The 22763-nt window shown below is 56.6% G+C and overlaps 1 protein-coding gene across 8 annotated transcripts in view; it reads left to right on the forward strand.

The window, feature by feature from the left end:
* Window positions 1–22397, forward strand: part of TBC1D14 (TBC1 domain family member 14) — a 105539-nt gene extending 83142 nt beyond the window's left edge. For all 8 annotated transcript variants that reach the window (XM_039911946.1, XM_029062375.2, XM_039911945.1 and 5 more), the window contains 4 exons: window positions 2692–2820; window positions 6406–6515; window positions 14564–14822; window positions 19412–22397. In XM_039911946.1, the coding sequence (XP_039767880.1) occupies window positions 2692–2820; window positions 6406–6515; window positions 14564–14822; window positions 19412–19477 (564 nt within the window). In that variant the 3' untranslated portion in view covers window positions 19478–22397. The remainder of the gene's footprint in view (window positions 1–2691; window positions 2821–6405; window positions 6516–14563; window positions 14823–19411) is intronic.
* The last annotated feature ends 366 nt before the right edge of the window (window positions 22398–22763 follow it).

Raw genomic sequence — 22763 nt, forward strand, 5'->3', positions numbered from 1 at the left:
GGGGGGGGGGGGGGGGGGGATTTAGGTGATGTAATGTTGGTATTTGTTAATGTTGGTATTTGTTAAGCGCTTACTATGTGCAGAGCACTGTTCTAAGCGCTGGGGTAAACACAGGGGAATCAGGTCGTCCCACGTGGGGCTCACAGTCTTAATCCCCATTTTACAGATGAGGGAACTGAGGCACAGAGAAGTGAAGTGACTCGCCCACAGTCACACAGCTGACAAGTGGCAGAGCTGGGATTCGAACTCATGAGCCCCGACTCCAAAGCCCGTGCTCTTTCCACTGCGCCACGCTGCTTCTCCAGAAGCGGGCCTGGGCCTCGGAAGGTCGTGGTTCTAATCCTGGCTCCGCCACCCGACTGCCGTGTGACCTCGGGCAGGTCGTCTCACTTCTCCGGCCCTCAGTGAGCTCATCTGGAAAGCGGGGGTCGAGACTGTGAGCCCCGTGTGGGGACCGTGTCCGGCCAGATTTGCTTGTAGCCACCTTGGCGCTCAGTACAGTACCTGGCATATAGTAAAAGTGCTTAGTAAATACCATAATCGTGACTATGACTATTATTGCGACACGTCGAATCTAGGTTTAGAGATGTGGACGTTTTAATATTATTATTTTTCTTTATGGTATTCAGAGCTTCTGCGTGCCAGGCAGTATACTAAGCGCCGGGGTAGAAACAAGCTAACCGGGTCGGACACTTTCGCTCGTCCGGTGGTATTTCTTGAGCGTTAACCGTAGGCAGAACGCTGCACCGAGCCCTCGGGAGAGTAGAGTATAACGATAAACAGACGCATCCCCTGCTCGCAGTGAGCTCGGCCCCGGCCCCCGCCCCGCGTGGGGGCCTCCCGGTCTCGATCCCCATTTTACAGACGAGAGAACCGAGACACGCTGAAGCGAAGTGACTTGCCTAAGGTCACCCAGCGGACGGGTGGCGGGGCTGGGATTAGAACCCACGACCTTCTGACTGGCGGGCCCGGCCTCCGTCCCCTAGGCCGCCGCGTCGCTTGCGTTTTGCGCAGGCGAGCCTGGTGCCGTTGTCGGGGATCGCTTGGAAATGAGGCTTGGAAGGACGGGGTCCCTTACCTCCGCCGTTTCTTATGGAAAGAGGAGATAAAACTACCCGCTCGGGGGGAGGAGGAGTCCTTCGAACCGTCGGGATTCGATCGAAGGCCGACGTTTCGGTCGGCCTTTTTCTCCCCCGCTCACCTTGTCCGCCCCGCGCGCGAACCCAGCGCGGAGAGGAGAGAGGGTTCCGAGAGGAACCCGGACAGGAGAGGCGGGTCGGACCGATTGGAGAACGAGCAGGAGATGAAGTGACCGCGTTGCCATTTGGGCTGGCTCCCCCCGATGCCAGGGGGCTCCAAGGAAGGAGTCGCGGGCCCCCGGCTTCCCCGGCTGGCCTCCGTCAGATAACCGTCGCGAGAGGGGAGAGACGGGGAACGGAGCGAAGGGGAAGCCGGAGGAGGGGGACGGCCCCGGGAGGCAGCAAGACGAGCGTCCTCGTCCCGACTCTGCCGCTTGTCGGCCGGGTGGCCTTGGGCAATTGGTTCATTCGCTCAGCGGTATTTATTGAGCGCTTACTGTGTGCAGAGCACCGGACTGAGCGCTCGGAATGGACAATTCGGCCACGGATAGAGACCGTCCCTGCCCAGTGACGGGCTCGCGGTCCGATCGGGGGGAGACGGACGGAAACAAGACCGCCCAATTACGATAAATAGAACGAAGGGGACGGACACCTCATCCGCAAAATCAATAGGGTAATAAATAATCTGTACGGATGAGCCCGGTGCCGAGGGGAGGGGCGGGAGCAGAGGGAAAGGGGGGAAAGGGGGCCCAGCTGAGGGGAGGGGAAGGGGGGGCAGAGGGAGAAGGGGAAGCTCAGTGTGGGAAGGCCTCTTGGAGGAGGCGAGCTCTCAGGAGGGCTTTGAAGAGGGGGAGAGAGTGAGTTGTGAGGAGGCGAGGTGAGGTCCCCTGGGCCCGTTACCTCCTTGGTGAAATGGGGATTAAGAGTGTAAGCCCCACGTGAGGCAAGGGACTGCGTCCAACCCGATTAGCCATCTATCCACCCCAGCTTTTAGTGCGGCGCCTGGCACGTAGTAAGAGCTTCCCACACAGAGACGCAGCATGGCTTAGTGGCAAGAGCCCGGGCTTGGGAGTCAGAGGATGTAGGTTCTGATCCCGGCTCCGCCGCTCGTCTGCCGGGTGATCTTGGGCAGGCCGCTTCACTTCTCCGGGCCTCAGTTACCTCATCTGTAAAGTGGGGATCGAGACCGTGAGCCCCACGTGGGTCAACCCCCAAGTACCTTGCGTCTATCTCGGCGCTTAGATCGGCGATGGTTACATAGGAAGCGCTTAACGGATACCATAAAAATAATAAAAATACCTTTTTTTTAAAAAAAAAAAAAAAAAAAGAAAGAAAGGGCGGGCTTACTCATTTGTCACGAAGGTACGGTGTGTCCGGTATAGATTTGAGACTGACTGACATTTCTAGGGTAGTTTCTCAATTCCTTCGATTCGGTCAGTCGAACCGACCGAGCACTTGTGGTGTGCAGAGTACTGTACTAAGTGCTTGGGAGGGTACGATATAAATTGGAATACAGCGCAGATATACAGGGTGATTTTTATTGTGTCTCTGTACCCCCTTCTCTCTCTCCCCCCCCCCCCCCCGGCCTCATTTCTCCTTCCTCCCATTATAGGTTCAAGGCATGTCATTCATAGCGGCCGTGCTCATTTTGAATTTGGATTCTGCCGACGCCTTCATCGCATTTTCTAACCTTTTGAATAAACCCTGTCAGATGGCGTTTTTCCGGGTGGATCACGGCCTCGTGAGTGTCGTCAGAGCGTTCGAGCCGATGGTATATTTGTGGGGATTTGCCTGGCAGGAGCGCATGCCGAAATTGAAATGGAGTCCCCTAAAAACACCCGATTTTCTGAAGGAGTGAAGGGGAAGTTCTTCACCCCCTGCCCGGGACTAGCAATAGCAATTTCTGAACGCTTGCCGCGTGCGGAGCGCTAAACCGACTGGGGGAATAATTCATTCACTCAGTTGAATTTATTAGCGGAGCACTGTGGGGAGCACTTGGGAGGATACGACACAACAGTAAGCGCACCGTCCTACCGTTGATTCCGTACGCTTTTGCTCCTTCAAGCGTGGAATGATTTCCCCCGCAATTACCCCGTGTGCGGTTTCGAAGCCCGAGACATTAATGTCTTACTGCTGTTTTTTCCCCACCTTCCTGAAAATGACTGCAGAGGTGGATAGGAAATGTGTAAGAATCGATTCCCTCCTCACGGGAGGGCCTTTTACCTCGCATCAGAAAGGGAGGTAAGGCCCCCTGTCAGAGTCGGCAGGGGTGAGAGACCTGGAAGCGGCAAAGGCCCGGAAAGAGCTCTGTTCAGAAAGCGTCGTCTGGCCCTCACTGCTATTTATCGAGCACCTGCCGTGTGCGGGGCGCTGTACTCAGTGGCTGGGAGAGGGCGATGAATTAGACCCGGTGGATTCCTGCCCGCAGAGAGGCTACAGCGAAAGCAGCGGAGGGGCGGCGGAGCCTAGCGAGAAGAGCACCGGTCTGGGAGTCAGAGGACCTCTGCCACTCGCCTGCCGGATTCATTCGTTCGTTCATTCCGTAGTATTTATTGAGCGCTCACTATGTGCAGAACGCTGTACTGAGCGCTTGGAACGAACAGTTCGGCGACGGATAGAGGACGATCCCTGCCCGACGACGGGCTCGCGGTTCTAACGGGGGAGACGGACGGCAGAGCCGAACGAAAACGAGACCACGTTATCATGATAAATAGAACGAAGGGGATGTACACCTCATTAACGAAATGAATAGGATAATAAATAATATAGACAAATGAGCAGAGTGCTGAGGGGGAGGGGAAAGGGGGAGGGGCGGGGGGGGGGGGAGGGGGAAGGAGCAGAGGGAAAGGGACGACCGGATGACCTCGGACAAGTCCCTTCTAATAATGTAATAATGTTGGTATTTGTTAAGCGCTTACTATGTGCCGAGCACTGTTCTAAGCGCTGGGGTAGACACAGGGGAATCAGGTTGTCCCACGTGGGGCTCACAGTCTTCATCCCCATTCTACAGATGAGGGAACTGAGGCACAGAGAAGTTAAGTGACTTGCCCACAGTCACACAGCCGACAAGTGGCAGAGCTGGGATTCGAACTCATGAGCCCTGACTCCAAAGCCCGTGCTCTTTCCACTGAGCCACGCTGCTTCTCCTTCTCTGTGCGCCTCAGTTCATCTGCAAAATGAGGATAAGCTACCTGTTCTCCCTCCCCCTCCGACCGCCCGCCCCACGTGGGTCAGGGACTCTGCGGGCCCTATTTCTCCGGCGTCCACCCGAGTGCTCAATTTGGCGCTTGGCCTCTCCGGACTCTCAGCGTATTTGATTGTTATAACGATCTTTTTTTTAAAAAAAAAAAAAAAAGTGATGTGTAAAGTAAAAGCAATCTATAAAATAACGGTCGGCGTTATTCGCCGACCTTCTGGAGAGCATTGTCCTAACCGCTTAAGAACGCTTTTTCCTCTAGGCGCTTGCTACAGTCAGTTACCGGCATGACGGGCTTCCTGCGTGCAGAGCGTTCGTGGAGCGGGAGAAGAGGAAAAGGGGGGCTTAGTCAGGGCAGGCCTCTTGGAGGAGATGGGCCTTCAGTAAGGCTTGGAAGGAGGGGGAGAGTCCCGGTCTGTCGGCACAGTGGCTTAGCGGGTAGAGCTCGGGCTCGGGAGACGGAAGGTCATGGGTTCTGATCCCCGCTCCGCCCCGGTCTGCCGTGTGACCTCGGTCAAGTCGCTTCACTTCTCTGGGCCTCAGTTCGCTCATCTGTAAAATGGGGATTGAGACGGTGAGCCCCGCGTGGGAGGGGGCGGCGTCCAACCCGGTTTGCTTGTATCCGCCCCAGCGCACGGTGGCGTGCCTGGCGTATGGTAAGCGCCTAACAGATACCGCAGTCGTTACTGTTATCAGAAGCCAGCTCGCTCCCTCCGGCGCCCTCCCTCTCTCCGCCGCCGGCTTCCGCTGGGCCTGGCGGCGGCCGACACCACCGTTCAACGGCTGCTCCGGAGCTGGACCCGATTTTCGGGGGCGAGGGCGGCGGGGCGGGCCTCCCGTAGATGTCCACGACGGCATCCCGGCGTCGTCCTTGGTGCGGTTCGAGTGCTTCCGGACCGCCAGCCCATTAAGGGCGGGGAATGTGTCCGTTGTTCTGTCGTACTCTCCCAAGAGCGCGGTACGGTGCTTTGCGCTCAGTAAATAGAAGTGAATGAGTGAATATGCAAAAAACTGGGAGACTCTTACCAGCCACCCTCTACAATGGGGGAGGAAAAAAAACCTCTCCGAAATCCGAGTGAGTGGGTGTGACCCACAGGCGCGCTCCCACCAACTCAAAAGGAGCAAGAAACCCGAGGCTGGTGTCAGCTGTGTGACTCTGGGCACATCACTTAACTTCTCTGTGCCTCAGTTCCCTCATCTGTCAAATGGGGATGAAGACTGCGAGCCTCACGTGGGACAACCTGATTCCCCTGTGTCTGCCCCAGCGCTTAGAACAGTGCTCTGCACATAGTAAGCGCTTAACAAACACCGACGTTGTTATTCCGTTATTGATAATCGTAGTGATAAAGTGTTTATTTTGTGCCTAGCGGTGTAGAAAGTAGTGGCGTAGATAGTCGTATTTCATTCGGTCATATCTACTGAGCACTCGCTGGGTGCAGAGCGCTGTATTCAGCACTCACTACGTGCAGAGCAGGGTACTAAACGCTTGGGAGAGGACAGTAGAACAATACACGGACACGTTACGTGCCCGCAGCGAGCTAACAGTCTACAGTGTCTGTCCCACCTGGAGCTCAGACGAGGGAACTGAGGCCCAGAGAAGTGAAGCGACCAGCCAAGGTCACAGAGCCGGCGGGCGGCAGAACCGGGATTAGAAGGCGGGTCTTCTGTCTCCCAAGGCCGGGCTCTTTCCGGGAGAGGCGCGTTAGCCACGAGGAGGGGTAGCTTCGACTTATCCTCATCAGGGGGTGCGTGTGGAGTGGCCAACCTGGCTGCTTAGAATCCCCATCTTGCTCAGACTTGCCAGTTAAACCCGCTTTAGAGGCGCGGCCGTCATTCCGAAGAGCAGCGGCGCCTCGGAAGGACCGGATCTGCTCGTTCTTCTTGCCGTCCTCACCTTTCGGTGCGCTCAGCACACGCCATCTCTCGAAGGGAGATAGATGCTGGAGAAAGGAAATCTTTCTAAATTAAAGCCGAGAGAGCGCAGAGAGAATCGTGTGTAACGGTTAAATCTATATGCCCGGTTGCCCGGGCCTGGAAACCGCTGTGTCCTGTTCCGCTTGGGGGTTAAAATTTGACACTGTTTTAAATTGTAAATTTTAACTGGCCTCTATAATTGTATATTTTCCGCAGATGTTGACTTACTTCGCAGCGTTTGAGGTGTTCTTTGAGGAAAATCTGCCAAGGTTATTTGCCCATTTCAAGAAAAATAACCTGACTCCGGATATCTACCTGATTGATTGGTAAGAGCTTTCTTAACTTCCCTTTCCCCTCTCCCTCACCCCTTTTTAAAAAAACGGTATTTAAGCCCTTGCTCCGTGCCAAGCACCGGTCTAGGCACCGGGGTAGGTCGTCACGTCGGGCACAGACCGTGTTCCCCGCGGTGCTCCCAGTCCAGGAGGGAGTCGGATTGCTACCCATTTTACAGCTGAGGAAACTGAGGCACAGAGAAGTGAAGCAACTTGCCCAAGGTCACACGGCAGGCAGGTGGCAGAGCCGGGATTAGAACCCAGGTCCTCTGACTCCCAGGCCCGTGGTCTCCCCGCTAAGCCACGCTGCTTCTCTAACGCTCGTTCTTCCCTCCGGCCCAGCAGTGGGAAGTCGCCCTAGGAAGTCGGCCATCCTAGAAATCGATAGGCGTTTTGTGAATCCGCTAAAACACTCCTTTTCTGGCGTGCAATCTCCAGTCCGGTTTCAGTAATAACCCTGTTGGAGATTGGAGGAAATCCACCAGAAGCTTATTTCATTGTTTCCCCCCATCCTAGTTTTCCCAAAAGACTCCAAACTCAAACTGAAATTGAATCTAACGAGTCTCTAATCCCCAAATCTCACTAGAGATCTTAAAAGGTGGTTAAGTGGGTAGACGGCCAACCTAATTATATCTTTTCCTCTCCCGGGAAATCTGGTTTTTGGTTTTTTTTTTTTTTCTTTTTCTCTCTTTGCCAAACCCACGCTTTATTATACGAGCACAGAGAGACATTTGGGGAATCCACTCGTGTCTTGCTTTCTCTACCGGGGTAAAACACCAAATCTAAAATACAGCCAACACAGAATGTATGTGTAAATGTCACGTGGGTGTGTAAACGAAGTGCTTGGGAGCGTACAGTACGGTACGCATTCCCTGCCCACGGCGAGGTTACGGTCGAGAGGGGGAGACAGGCGTTAATATAAAGAAATAAACGACAGCTCTGGACGTGAGTGGTGTGGGGCCGAGGGGGGGGGATGGAGAAAGGGAGCAAGTCAGGGTGACGCAGGAGGGAGCGGGAGAAGAGGAAAAGCGGGGCTTCGTCGGGGAAGGCCTCTCGGAGGAGGTGGGCCTTCAGTAAGGCTCTGTAGGGCGAGAAAGTCGTCGTCTGTGGGATCTGAGGAGGGAGGGCGTTAGGGGCCAGAGGCGGGACGTGGGCGAGAGGTCGGCGGCGAGAGGGACGAGATGGAGGCCCGGTGAGAAGGTTGGCGTTGGAGGAGCGGAGTGTGCGGGCTGGGTTGGAGGAGGAGAGGAGGGAGGGGAGGTAGGAGGGGGCGAGGGGATGGACCGTTTAAAAGCCAATGGTGAGGAGCCTTTGTTCGATGGAGAGGTGGATGGGCAGCAACGGGAGTCTCTGCTTCAATTTTAATTATAATAATAACAATTATGGTATCCGTTAAGTGCTAACTATGTGCCGGGCACTCTACTGATGAGCGCTGGGGCGGCTCCAAGCAGATCGGGTTAGACGCAGTCCCCGTCCCACGTGGGGCTCACGGTCTCCATCCCCATTTCACAGGTGAGGTCACTGAGGCCTAGGGAAGTGAAGTGATTTGCCCAAGACCCACGGCCTTCCGACTCCCAGGCCGGTGCTCTGTCCACTAATGATGATAACGACGGTATTTGTTAAGGGCGTACTACGTGCCAGGCGCTGTTCTAAGCAATGGGGGGGGAGGGGGCGGTGCAAGGTGATCAGACTGTCCCACATGGGGCTCACAGTTTTAATCCCCATTTTCCAGATGAGGTAACTGAGGCCCAGAAAAATGAAGCGACTTGCCCAACGTCACACAGCTGACGAGCGGCGGAGCCGGGATTAGAACCCATGACCCCTGACTCCCCAGCCCGGGCTCTAGCCACTGAGCCACGCTGCTGCTTCGTGCGGAGCACATTACCGGGCACTTTTCGAGAGTACCGTGAAAGCAAAAATCACGGCCCCCGCCCTTGAGAAATGGATGCTCCGATACAGAGCCGTTGCAGACGTTGAGAAGCAACTTTCAGATTTTAATTGATCCCCCTTTTGTCCAGTTCGGACGGTGCCCAAATGAACAGATCAGTCAAGCAGCGGTATTTATTAAGCATCATTTCCTGGGGGCGGAGCACTGGACTGAAGCGCTCGGGGATACAGAATTCATTCAGTCGTATGTATCGGGCACCTACCGGGTGCAAAGCACTCTACTGAGCTCTTTCGTTTATTCGGTAGTATTTATTGAGCGCTTACTGTGTGCAGAGCACTGTACTAAGCGCTCATTTACCTGCTGCTGTTTTAATGAGACGTTCATCCCCTTGATTTTATTTATCGCCGTCGTTCTCGTCCGTCCGTCTCCCCCGATCAGACCGTAGGCCCGTCAGAGGGCAGGGACCGTCTCTGTCTGTCACCGATTTGTCCATTCCAAGCGCTTGGTACAGTGCTCTGCACATAGTAAGCGCTCAGTGAATACTGTCGAATGAGTGAATGGATGAACGGTACGGTTCGGCAACAGATAGAGACCATCCCTGGCCAACGCCGGGCTCTCAGTCTGAACGGGGGAGACGGACGGCAGAGCGAAACAGGCCAAAAGAAAACAAGACAACATCATCAGGGTAAATAGAATCAGGGAGATGTACACCTCGTGAACAAAACAAATGGATTATCTTGGAAGAATACAGTACGACAGCAAACAGACGCACTCCCCGCCCATGGCGAGCTCAGGGTCTGCAGTCTAACAACCGGTAGCCGGGTTCCCTCCCCACAAGCGCGCGCTTCTCGAGCCGCTCCGCCGGCAAACAGCCAGCAGAAAATCCCCACCGCCGAAGCTCTGGAAGTCCGGCGGTCTCCCGGCTGCGAGGCTCCGCTCGACTCAGCGAGGCTCCACCGGGCGAGAGGGGTGAGGAGGAGGGGTCCGGACAACCGCTAGCAGGCAAGCCGGGACTAGGAAACCGAAAGCCGGAGGGCTGTTTAACGACGTTGGTATCTGCTAAGCGCTCACTACGTGCAGAGCACTGTTCTGAGCGCTGGGGGAGATGCAAGGTGATCAGGCCGTCCCCCGTGAGGCTCCCGGTCTTCATCCCCATTTTCCAGATGAGGGAATTCAGGCCCAGAGAAGTGAAGCGACGCGCCCACAGTCACCCAGCTGACAAGCGGCGGAGCCGGGATTCGAACCCACGACCTTCTGACTCCCAAGCCCGGCCTCTTTCCACTGAGCCACGCTGCTCTCCCCAAGCCAGGTCTAGTGGCTAGAGCCCGGGCCTGGGAGTCAGAAGGTCGTGGGTTCGGATCCCGGCTCCGCCACTTGTCTGCTGGGTGACCTTGAGCGAGTCACTTCAGTTCTCGGGGCCTCGGGTACCTCATCTGTAGAATGGGCATTGAAACCGTGAGCCCCGGGTGGGACAGGGACCGCGTCCAAGCCGATTTGCTGGTATCCACCCCGGCGCTTAGTCCCGCGTCTGGCACACAGTAGGCGCTTAACAGATGTCACGATTACTATTGTTATCACTATAGTAATATCCCAATTACTGTTATTGAGAAGCGGCGTGGCTCAGAGAAGCAGCGTGGCTCAGTGGAAAGAGCCCGGGCCTGGGAGCCAGAGGTCATGGGTTCGAATCCCGGCTCCGCCGCTTGCCAGCTGTGTGACTTTGGGCGAGTCACTTGACTTCTCTGTGCCTCAGTGACCTCATCTGGAAAATGGGGATGAAGACTGTGAGCCCCACGTGGGACAACCTGATCACCTTGTATCCCCCAGCGCTTGGAGCAGTGCTTTGCGCATGGTAAGCGCTTAACAGATACCACTAATTTATCTATCTATCTATCTATCTATTTATTACCTCATCTGTAAAATGGGAATTAAGACCGTGAGCCCCACGTGGGACAACCTGATTCCCTTGTGTCTACCCCAGGGCTTAGAGCAGTGCTCTGCACGTAGTAAGCGCTTAACAAATACCAACATTGTTATTATTATTGATTTTTAGAAATCGGTCCTTAGCACGTTATCATGGCTGGGTCCAAATCCCATATCCCACACCGTAAGCACTTAACAACTACCACAGTCGTCATTATTATCGCTATCACTGATGATGTGAAATCTTTCCTTGGCGTTTTATCACGCCTGAGTCCGAATCCTCGATCCCTGGAGACTGCAAACTCCTCGTGGGCAGGGATTTTGCCCACCAACTCTGCTGTTTCGTGCTCTCCCATGTGCTTAGCACAGCGCTCTGCACTCAAGCAGTGCTCAATAAATGCCATCGGTTGTTTCCTCAGAATGAGCTCTACAGCGGGGTTCAAATCAGTCATTCAGTCTTTCAGACGATCCGTTCAGTCCTGTTGATTGAGCGCTTATTTTATGCAGAACACGGCACTTAAGTACTTGGGAGAGTACAATATAATAACGTTGGTATCTGTTAAGCGCTTACTACGTGCAGAGCACCGTTCTAAGCGCTGGGGGAGATACAGGGTCATCGGGTCGTCCCACGGGAGGCTCACGGTTAATCCCCGTTTTACAGATGAGGTCACTGAGGCCCAGAGAAGCGAAGTGACTCGCCCACGGTCACACAGCTGACAAGCGGCAGAGCCGGGAGTCGAACTCGTGACCCCCGACTCCGAAGCCCGGGCTCTTTCCACTGAGCCACGCTGCTTCCCAGACAGACGCATTCCCTGCCCACGACGAGCTTCCGGTCTAGAGGGAATGCGAATCCGGGGAATACAGCCGTGAGAATTAAAAGAAAAACGGCATTTCGCGATCGTATCCCTGTCCAGCTCGGCTCCCTCTTTGGGACAGATGCCTGCCTTCGAATTTTGAAGCAGGTCTGGGAGCCGATCTGTCGCCGGTACTTGTCGAGCGCTTACTGTGTGGTGGACACCGTACTCAGCGCCTGGGAGAGTACAATTCAGCGGAATTAGCAGACACATTCCTGCCCGGTGGGTCATTTCTGGGAGTACAGGATGCAAATGAATTCTTCTGCGTTTGTGTGTCTCCAGAGGTGGAATGAGAAGTCTCCACTCTAGAAAGCTTTGCTAATTATCCGGGGTCTGGTTCTTAATTAATCGCTTGTTCCCCCGTTAGCCTGATACTGTCCCGCTTTGCATTCGCAAGTAAAGCCTTTCCTGGGTTTCAGAGTCTGCTTATGGAAAGGTAAACGGGCCTCTCTGCTGATCCTTACTGGATAAAAACGATGCAATTACGATTTCAAAAAGAACTTCACAGCAAGGGGTGGCGGGGAGAGAGCCGGAGAGCCGGAGAGGCACACACACGTGTGGCAAATCTGAGACTCTTCATTCATTCATTCATTCATTCAGTGGTATTTATTGAGCGCTTACCGTGTGCAGAGCACTGTACCGAGCGCTTGGAAAGTAGAATTCAGCAACAAATAGAGACAGTCCCTGCCCCGAAAGGGTTCACAGCCTAGAAGGGGGGAGACAGACATTTTCCAAATGGTGATGACTCAGAAGCCCACATGTATTTGCTAATGACCGTTGGCCACTCTCTCCCATAATAATAATAATAATAATAATAATAACCATTCATTCATTCAGTAGTATTTATTGAGCGCTTACTATGTGCAGAGCACTCTACTTGGGATGTCCAATTCGGCAACAGATAGAGACAATCCCTGCCCATTGACGGGCTCACGGTCTAATCGGGGGAGAGAGACGGGAGAGCAAAACAGAACAAAACAAGACAACGTCATCAAGCTAAATAGAATTAAGGGAATGTACACTTCATTAACAAAATCAATAGGGTAATAAATAATCTATACAAATGAGCACAGTGCTGAGGAGGGGGGAAGGGAGAGAGCAGAGGGTGGGTGGGGGGAGGAGAGGGAAGAGGGAGCAGAGGGAAAGAGGGGGGCTCAGCGTGGGCAGGCCTCCTGGAGGAGGTGAGCTCTCAGTAGGGCTTTGAAGAGGGGAAGAGAGCGAGTTGGGCGGAGGTGAGGAGGGAGGGCGTTCCGCGACGGCGGGAGGACGCGGCCCGGGGGGTCGACGGCGGGACGGGCGAGGACGGGGGACGGCGGGGAGGTGGGCGACGGAGCAGCGGAGCGTATGGGTTAGGATGGAGAAGAGGAGGTGAGGTAGGAGGGGGCAGGGTACGGAGAGCCCCGAAGCCTAGAGTGAGAAGTTTTCGTTTCGTGCGGGGGTCGACGGACAACCACCGGAGGTTTTTAAGAAGGGGAGTGACGGGCCCAGAGCGTTTCTGCGGGAAGATGAGCCGGGCGGCGGAGTGAAGACTGGACCGGAGCGGGGAGAGACGGGAGGAAGGGAGATCGGAGAGGAGGCTGACGCACTAATCCGGTCCAATAATAATAGTAACGGTATTTTTCAAGCCCTTCCTATGTGCCAAGACTGTTCTAAGCGCCGGAGTAGATACAAGGTGATCAGGTTGTCCCACGTGGGACTCACATTCTTCATCCCCATTTTACAGATGAGGTAGCTGAAGCCCAGAGAAGTGAAGTGGCTTGCCCAAGGTCACGCAGCAGACAAGTGGCGGAGCCGGGATTAGAATCCACGACCTCTGACTGCCAAGCCCGGGCCCATTCCGCTGAGCCCCGTTGCTTCCCGTGAGGTCTGTCGTAACACCTCCGTATCCCGGCCGGCGCACGCCGCCCTTAGAGAAGCAGAGTGGAAGGAGCTTGGGCTGGGAGTCAGAGCGAATGCCTTCTAAACCCAGCTCGGCCACCGGTCCGCCGGGTCACCTTGGCCGAGTCACTTCACTTTCCGGTGCCTCAGCTCCCTCGTCTGCAACATGGGAACGCGGCACCTTTTCTCCCTCCTATTTTAGACGGTGAGCCTCCTGTGGGACCCGATTGTCGTCGGCGCATAAGCGCTTAATACTGATTACTGATGAGGAGCAGCGTGGCTCAGTGGGAAAAGCCCGGGCTTGGGAGTCAGAGGTCGCGGGTTCTAATCCCGGCTCCGCCACTTGTCAGCTGGGTGACTCGGGGCAAGCAGCTTAGCTCCTCGGTGCCTCAGTTCGCTCGTCTGGAAAACGGACAGGCGGACTGTGAGCCCCACGTGGGTCAACCTGATGACCTTGTATCGACCTTGGTGCTTAGAACAGTGCTTGGCACATAGTAAGCGCTTAAACGCCATCATCATCATCGTCATTATTATTATTACTACTGTTGTAATAGTTGTCGTTATTAATAATAATGATAATAATGTTGGTATCTGTTAAGCGCTTACTATGTGCAGAGCACTGTTCTAAGCGCTGGGGAAGACACAGGGTCATCAGGTCGTCCCACGTGAGGCTCACGGTTAATCCCCATTTTCCAGATGAGGTGACCGAGGCACAGAGGAAGTGAAGTGACTCGCCCACAGTCACACAGCTGACGAGTGGCAGAGCCGGGAATCGAACCCGTGACCTCTGACACCGAAGCCCAGGCTCTTTCCAGTGAGCCACGCGGCTTCTCTCATCGTATTATGATAATTGCTACCAAATGTAAAACAGTGTGGCCCAGAGGCGACAGCCTGGGCCTGGGAGTCAGAGGATCTGGATTCTAATCCCGGCTCTGCCCTAGGTCCGCTGTGTGATTTTGAGCGAGTCTCGGAACTTCCGGGTCTCCATTTAATAATAATGATGGTGATATTTGTTAAGTCCTTAACTACGTGCAGAGCACCGTTGGAAGCGCTGGGGGGAATACAGAGTGATCAGGTCGTCCCACGTGGGGCTCCCGGTTTTAATCCCCATTTTCCAGATGAGGTCACTGAGGCCCAGCGAAGTGAAGCGACTCGCCCTAAGTCACCCAGCTGGCGAGCGGCGGAGCCGGGATTAGAACCCATGACCTCTGACTCTCAAACCCGGGCTCTTTCCACTGAGCCACGCTGCTTCTCCGATTCCCTCATCTGTAGAGTGGGTGTTGGATCGAACTCCCTCCCACCTAAGCTGGGAACCCCGGGCGGGTCGGGAACTGACTTCGGCCCGACCACCTTCTGTCTACCCCGGTGCTTGGCACCGCTAAGCGCTTAACGGACGCCGTTATCCTTACTGTCGTTACGATCACGATGGACGGGGCCGTCGCCGTGGGTTGATAACTGTCGGGATCCCGTGGAGGAACCCAAAGCGTGCCCTGCCGTTTCAGGATCTTCACCTTGTACAGCAAGTCTCTGCCGCTGGACCTGGCCTGCCGGGTCTGGGACGTGTTCTGCCGGGACGGGGAAGAGTTTCTGTTCCGGACGGCCCTGGGCATCCTGAAACTCTTCGAAGACATCTTGACGAAGATGGACTTCATCCACATAGCCCAGTTCCTCACGAAGCTCCCGGAGGACTTGCCTGCCGAAGAATTCTTTACGTCTATTGCGGCGATCCAGATGCAGAGCAGAAACAAAAAATGGGCTCAGGTGAACACGGGCCTCTTGTCTTCTTTGTCGGGTGGGGGTGGGGGCGGGGCGCTTATTTCTTAGCCACCGTCCGTCAACGAGGGGTAACGTACCGACTCACGTCATTGCCTCGGATGCTTGATTCCCTCCCTACCCTGCTTTTTAAAAATGATTTTGAAGAGGAGATAAAAGTATTTTCCTAGCGCGTGGTGATGGTGCACACTGGGGTGGGAAGAGGAGGGGTCGGAATCAATCGATCGGCGGTATTTACGGAGCTCCGACCACGCGCGGAGCACCGTACCGTATACTGTGCCGCATACTTCGCTCCTCTGGTGCCACTGACCCTCTCAGCGGGCCTCCGTCTCGCCTGTCCCGCCGCCGACCCCTGGCCCTCGTCCTGCCTCTGGCCTGGAACGCCCTCCCTCCTCTCATCTGACAGACAACCGCTCTTCCCCGTTTCAGAGCCTTATTGAAGACCCATCTCCTCCCTGAGGCCTTCCCAGGCTAAGCCCCGCTTTCCCTCATCTCCCGCTCCCTTCTGCGTCTCACGGGCCTGCTCCCTTCGCTCTTCCCCCATCCCGGCCCCGAAGCGCTCACGTCCGTATCTGCCATTTTATTTATTGGTATTGATGTCTGTCTCCCCCACTCTAGCCCGTGAGCTCGTCGCGGCCGAGGAGTGGCATCGTTTGTCGTTGCGTGTGCTTTTCCAAGCGCTTGGTACAGTGCCGTGCGCACAGTGAGCGCTCAGTAAAGGTGACTGAATGCGTGAGGTTGGATAGGCAGACTCCCTGCCTACAGTGAGCTTATAGTCTAGAGGAACCAGACCCGGCCGAATACTGATTTGAGGCAGGGGTTCAGTCATTCACTCAGTTGCATTTATTGAGCGCTTCCTGTGTGCGGAGCACTGTACTAAGCGCTTGGAAAAGTACAATACGGCAATGAAGAGAGACGGGCGCACAGTCTAGAGGGGTTGAGGAGTTTCTTCTTGGAACGGGGACGCTCCGGGGAAGGGGGTTGTCCGCGGGGATGGAGAAGAGCGGCGAGGATGGCGTTATACTGTAATCTGTTGCTCGCCTATTACGCGCAGCTCTTAAGGGCGGTAGAAGAGTTGGTTCTGGCCTGCCTCTTCCTCCTCCCCTCCTTTTTTCCCTTTTCGTCTCAATCCATCGGTGACATTTATCGAATGCTTACAGTGTGCAGAGCGCTGCACTAAACGCCTGGAAGTGTCCCGTACACCGGAGTTGGTAGGCAAGCGCCGTGACCCCAGGTTGCTTACGGCCTATAGAGCGGGGGAGACAGACGTTAATAAAAATAACCCGTGGATCTGTCCTTAAGTGATCTGGGGGCTGGGGGGGGGTCTCTCTCGTCTGCTCCTGCTTTAAGACCGTCAGATAATAGTGATAATTGTGGCCTGCCTTGAGCGCTTACTACGTGCCAAGCACCGCGCTAAACCCTGGATGCCAGAGGACAGGGACCGTGCCTGCCGACCCCGTCGTACTGTACTCTGAGTGCTTAGCGCAATACTCGGCACTCTGTAAATGTTCAAACCGATCAATCGACGGTATTTCTTGAGCGCTTGTGGTGTTCCAAGTGCACTAAGTGCTTGGGAAAGTACGATAAAACGGAGTTGGTAGATACTTTCCCTGCCCACAAGAAGCCTCGAGTCTAGAAGGGGAAATGGATGTCGGTGTACATTTCCGATAGGCGCGTAAGTGCCGTGGGGTTGAGGGAGGCTGCAGATTCAAGGGCGTGGGTGACGCGGAAGGGAGGAGGAGAAGAAATGAGGGTTTGGTCGGAGATGGGCCCCCAGGGACAGCTTTAAAGGTGGAGAGAGCGAACGCCTGTTGGACGTGAAGAAGAAGGGCGCTCCCGGCCAAAGGCGGGAGGCGGGCGAGAGGTCAGTGGCGAGACAGATGAGAGTGAGGTCCAGTGAGTGTGGGCTGAGGTTACAGAGGCGAAGTGCGTGGGCCCGGGTTGCAGTCGGAGAGTGACGAGGTGAGGTAGAAGGGGGCAAAGGGATCGAGTACCTTAAAGACACCGGTAAGGAGTTCGAAGCAGAGGTGGATGTGCAGCCACTGCAAGATCTTGAGGGGTGAAGAATCACGGACTGAACGTTTTGGTGGAAAAATGATCGGAGCAGCAGAGTGAAGTATGGACGGGAGGAGGAAGGGAGACTGCGGAGAAGGAGAGAGATCGGGACCGGAGATGGAGATCTGGGCGTCCTCCGCACAGAGGTGGCGGTTGAAGCCGTGGGAGCGAACGAGTTCTCCGAGGGCGTGGGTGTAGATGGAGAAGAGAAGGGGATCCAGGACTGGGCCCTGAGGGACCCCCGCAGTTAGGGGGTGGGAGACGGAGGAGGAGCCCGCCAAGGAGACGGAGAACGAACGGCCAGAGAGATGGGAGGAGAACCCGGAGGGGACGGCGCCCCTGAGGCCGAGGTTGGATAACGTTTCCGGGAGAAGGGGGGTGGACAGCAGTGTCGGAGGCAGCCGAGGGGTCGAGGGGGATTAGGAAGGTGGAGAGGTCGTCGGATTTGGCAAGGAGGAGGTCACCGGCGACCTTTGAGAGGCGGCTTCTGTGGAGCCAAAGGGCCCGAGACCAGACTGGAGGGAATCGTGGAGAGAACTGGAGGAGAGCGACTTGACAGCGGGTGTAGACGACACGCTCAGGGAATTTGGAGAGGAAAGGTAGCAGGGAGATGTGGCGATAACTGGAGGGAGCCTTGGGGTCAAGGGAGGGGTTTTTTAGAATCGGGGAGACCTGGGTCTGTTCGAAAGCAGTGGCGGGGGGCTGGGGGGAAGGCTTTGGTGACCACAGTTGAAGCTGGCAGTCGGGGAAGGAAGAATGGGGACGGGGGCAAGTACTTCTCGATAAGGAACGAGGGGATGGGGTCGGATGCACAGGTGGAGGGGGTGGATTTTGAGAGAAGGCAGGAGATCTCCTCTGGAGATACTCCTGCCAAGGATGGGAGAGTTGAAGATGGGGCAGGAGGAGGAAGGGGCCCGCCCGAGAGGAGCAGGGGAGATCTTAGGAAGACGACGCCCGACGGTTCCGGTTTTCCCAGTTAAGTGGGTGGCCGGGTCGTTAGGAGCAAGGGATGGTGAAAGCAGGGAGACAGGGTGGTTTGAGGAGGAAGTTAAACGTCTGGAACAGCTGGCGAGGGCAACGGCATGGAACTCGTTAAGGAAGGAAAAATAATTTTGCCGGGAAGAGTTCAAGCGGGCAAGGATGAACTGGAGGTAGACGAGGTCGGTCCGTTATCTGGATCTCCGCCGGCTTTGGTCTGCGGCTCGTGCTCGGGGGCGAAGGACGCGGACTGTGGGGTGGTCCGGGGCTGCGGGTGAGCGGTATGAGGTCAGCAGAAGGATAGGGGAGCGAGTGCCTAGACCTCAGGAGAAAGGATGGTGTAGAGGGCGTCCGCTGGGGCGTCGAGGCAGGGCGGTCTCAGTCTGGAGACAAAATGCAGCACGACGTCCTGGCTGGGGTCAAAAATCGGAGGTCTCCGTCGCGGGGACAGAACAGATGGGCGGCAAGGAGAGTTTTTTTCTGCCGATATTTAATGCTGACGACGTGTCAAAGCCTGTTCTTCGCACTGGGGTAGATAGAAGTGATTTAGGTTGGGTAAAGTGTAAGCCGGAGAGAGAAGTGAAGTGACTTGCCCGAGGTCACACAGCAAGGATGTGACTAGAACCCAGGTCCTCTGACCCCCGGGCCCGGGCTCTTTCCACCGAGCCACGCTGCTGAGAGAGAAAGCGGATGAGGAGGTTGCGGTCGGGTGGAGGGTTTTCAGAGTTGGTGAGGGGAGCGATTATTGTACCGTGACTAGCGATAATAATAATGATTTTGATGATGATGATGATGATGATGATGGTAGTTGGGCTTGGGAGTCTGAGGTCGCGGGGTCTCATCCCGACCGCCGAGCTGTGTGACTTCGGGCAAATCGTTTGACTTCTCTGTGCCTCAGGTATGTCGTCTGTAAAATGGGGATCGAGACCGTGACCCCACGTGGCAACCTGATGACCTTGTATCCAACCCAGCGCTTAGAACAGCGCTCGGCACAGAGTAAGCGCTCAACGCATACCGTCATCATCGTCGTTATCACTATTATTATCGTTAAGCGCTCACTAGCGATGATGAGAGCGAGTGCGTGTCCAAGTGGGTGAGTGGGCGAGGTGAGGGGGAGCAGGAGGTCAGTGGAGTTGAAGAGCGACGGAAAGCGGGCAGCGGAAGGGTCGTCAGGAACAGCCGTGTGTGGATGTCGAAGCCCCCAAGGATCAGCGTAGGAGAGAGGGAGGACGCGAGAGGGGGATCGAAAATGGTTCCGAAAGCCGGAGGCCGGGTGGATGACCGTGACGGCGATTGGAGCGGGGGGTCGAGGCGGATGATAGGAGCTTCGAAGGAAGGGAAAGAGCGGGATGGGGGAGATGGCGTAGCGCGAAAGCGGCACCGGGGAGCGAGAAGGAGGCCAACGCCTCCCCCTTTTTTCCGACGGGGCCGGGGGAGGGGAGGGACGGGGGCGGATGTAGAGGGGGCCCCCTCCGGAGAGCGCACGGCAGGGAAGCCCGCGTCGTCCGGAAGGAGCGGCTCACCTTCTCCCTTCCCGTTTCCAGGTCCTAGCTGCGCTGCAGAAAGACAACCGGGACATGGAACGAGGAAGCCCCGCTCTCAAACACTGAAACCGCCCTGGGCCCCGCCGGCCGCATCACGGGGCCGGGAAACGGAGGGCGGGGGTTCCGGAGGGGGGCTCGGGCGGGGAGTCTGGATACGACCACTGGAGACGGCCTTAAAGAACCGGGTGTCCGTCCCCCCCCCCCCCCCCAAAAAAAAAAACAACAGCCGAGGCATAGCCTTAAACTCGGCGGGGCCGACGGCACGCTGTGTGTCGTCCTGCCGTTACGCTTTCTGCGAAAGGGCCGCGAAGCTGGGGGGTTTCCCTCTCGGTTCCAGCACAAGCCAACGAAAGAGCGCGGCGGCGGGGGGGCGGGGAGCGAAGGGGGCGGCGGCCGGCGGGGGCGGTTGCTTAAAAATACCTTCGGGGTCCCGTCGCCGTCCCGGGGCGGAAGAAACGCGAGTCGCGGGACCCGTGTGGGGTGGCCTCGGGTCCGGGCGCTGGCCGGACGCTGGGATCCGGTTCGCCTAGCGACCTCCTTCATCTGCCTTGGATTAAAGAAAAAAAAAAAAAAAGAAAAGCTAGAGACGGGATTCGAGAGCACTCATCAGAGACGCCACGTGGCAAAAACGTGGTCGTGTGTCTGATGAGGCGGAAAGTCGGAGCGCCGCGAGTTCGAAACCACTTCAACGTCGACGGGACAGGGTGTCGAGCTGGCTTCCGAGATGCCTTGCCACGTTTCTTTCAGCTCGGAGTGTCGGTTAAGAAATGACCCGCCGAAAATCCTAGTCTCCGCCACGCCACCGATATCATTGGTTTTTTGTTTCGTTGGTTTTGTCTCTCACGAAGATCCTCTCGCCTCTCCTTAACCGGCCGGCGGGCTGGATCCTTTGAGCGCGACACTGTTCAGTCATCGGCCCGGGCCGCCCGGCGTGGACACGGAGACGAGGGGACCGGAAGCCGCCGGGCAGGCGGGCCCGTAAACCCACGGTCCGCGAGTGCCGGTGCCGACTTGTAGATCCCCGAGTGCCGGCGGCGACCTCTTCAACCCCTCGGCGAGAGGATCGTCGGCATCCGAGAGCCCCGTGCGGCCCGCTGTGCCGAGCGCTTGGGAGACCGCCGTAAAATGTGGCGTGCCGTGCTCTGGAAGCCCGCTGCCGCCGGGGAAGCGACGCGCAGCTCGTCGTCCTAAACCGGAGCGGTCCCGTGGCACCGGACGACGTCCCGGCGAGCTCCGGGATGTCGAGTCGTTAAGGATCCCGGTTATCGGGAGCGGGGTGGGAAACGATCCATTCTGGCCCGCGGGCGGCCGACGTAAAAATAGGGGCGCACGTGACGTGCCGGTCTCGGCCCCGACCCCGGGCGATTAGCCACTACCTTGTTCTCCTGACATTCCGGCCCTTTCGGCTACCTGGGAGGGCCCTATCCCACCCCACGACCTCGACCTCCGGACAGACGTCTCGGGATCCCGTCGGTCGGAAGACAGACCCTCCCGCCGCCCGCCCCGGGGGAACGGCTTTGCCGGTCCCCCCGGCCCCGCCGCCGCAAGCCCGGAGGTTCCGTCGGCCGTTTCCGGTGGCGATCCTCTCCTCGGACGCCGAGTTGCGGGGAGGGGCCCCCGGGCCCGAGAGACTCGGATCCCCGAGGCCCGTCCCCCGCCGGGCGGGCCGCTCGCTCGACTGACGCTTCGTCCTTAAGTGCAATAGAAAATCTGACGGTGGACCATTTTCCTACGGAGACGTTGATTTCTCTGGGGTCCCGTCCCCCGCCCCGTAATCCCACCCGCCTGCCGCCTGGGCTCTCACACTACATGTGGCCTGTGACGTTTCCGGAGACCGCGTCAGCCTCGGGGGACGTTCCGCCGGGCGCAACGAGAACCGACTGCGACCCGGCCTCTCTCCTCCGCCCCCGGCCTCCGAACGCCGACCCGCCCGTCCTTCCGCCGAGGCGTCTCCCCCTCCCCCGGGGCTCCCCCCTCCCGAAGCGGAGACGTTGAATGTACCCGGGGGCCGCAGCACTCGCGCCCGCCTCCCAGCGGCCGACGGCGATTGCTCTCCTCCTCCCGTCACTTGGGATTTCTGTGCTTTCGAGGCGTACGTATTTTCTACCCTTCCTCTGTGTAAATAGAGGCCCGTTTCTTACGTCGTGAAGAAAAGCAATGCAATAATGAGCTTTGCACAACCCGATCGGAAAGCGGCGGGGAGTCGTCACCTGCCGACGCAGCCGCGGGGGAGAGCCTGATTCGACCGATGGGAAACGTGCCCCTGGCGGGATGGGGCGGACGGCGCGTCGCGCCGTCCCGGGCCGCCCCCCCGGCCTGCGGAGCGTGGATTGGCAAGGGCAGACCGCGCTCCAAAATCTCCTCACGTCCGTTCCGTTCAAAATGGCGCACGTGACGATTCAGGGACCACTGTGTGGTGTGTGTGTGTGTGTGTGTGTGGTTTTCTGGTTGTTTTTTTTTTGTCGTCGTCGTCGTCGTCGTCTGCCGACTTGATCTGTCCCCTTCCAGGCGTTCGGGAGGTTCCGGGACCATCCCCCGCCAGTGCACGGGAGCGCCGGGCACCCGTCCCGGGAGGGAGAGAGAGCCCGGCTCCCCGGACGGTAACTGGAGGTAAATGGAAGTCGGCCCGCCTCCGACGCCCGGGACTCCGCCCCGACCCGCGGCTCCGTTACAGGATCCGAGACTTCGAGTTTGGGATTTTGTGCAGACGGCACTTTATATTGAAAAAGAAACTGCATCTCCAGTCGATAGGCTTGAACTTCTCATCGAGTGAACTCGTTGGTCTGGAAAGGTACTTTATAACGGCTTCTATTTTTTGAATGTTTTAAATACTAGAATCGCGTAGCGAATTACGGAGACACTTACTGCGGATCGTGATTCACTCTGTACAGTTTATCCGTCGGTTCCCTTTGATTTGGTAAGTGTGTCAAACTAGAACTTTTTGAATTGTAAATATGATTTTATTAAATAAAAGTCATGTAAAGTTGCCTGTCTCTGCGTGTTCGTTGCTCCCGCGGACCGGGGAGACGACCGGGGAGAGATCCCCAGCGCTTAGAACCGTGATTTGCACGTAGTAAGTGCTTAACAGATGCCATCATCGTTATCGTCGTCATTTGGGAATTACGGAACGTTCATCCCCAAAGGAACCTGTCTTTTCATGCTATTTGAGTGCTTACTATGTGTCAGGCGCCGTACTAAGCGCCGGGGGAGGTGCGAGATACTCAGCCCGTCCCACGTGGGGCTCACGGTCTCAATCCCCATTTTACAGATGAGGGAGCCGAGGCCCAGAGAAGTCAAGTGACTTGGCCAAGGTCACACGGCTCCTCAGTGGCAAGAGTCGGGATTAGAACCC

This window comes from Ornithorhynchus anatinus, chromosome 4, assembly GCF_004115215.2.
Source record: "Ornithorhynchus anatinus isolate Pmale09 chromosome 4, mOrnAna1.pri.v4, whole genome shotgun sequence".
NCBI classification, from domain to species: domain Eukaryota; kingdom Metazoa; phylum Chordata; class Mammalia; order Monotremata; family Ornithorhynchidae; genus Ornithorhynchus; species Ornithorhynchus anatinus.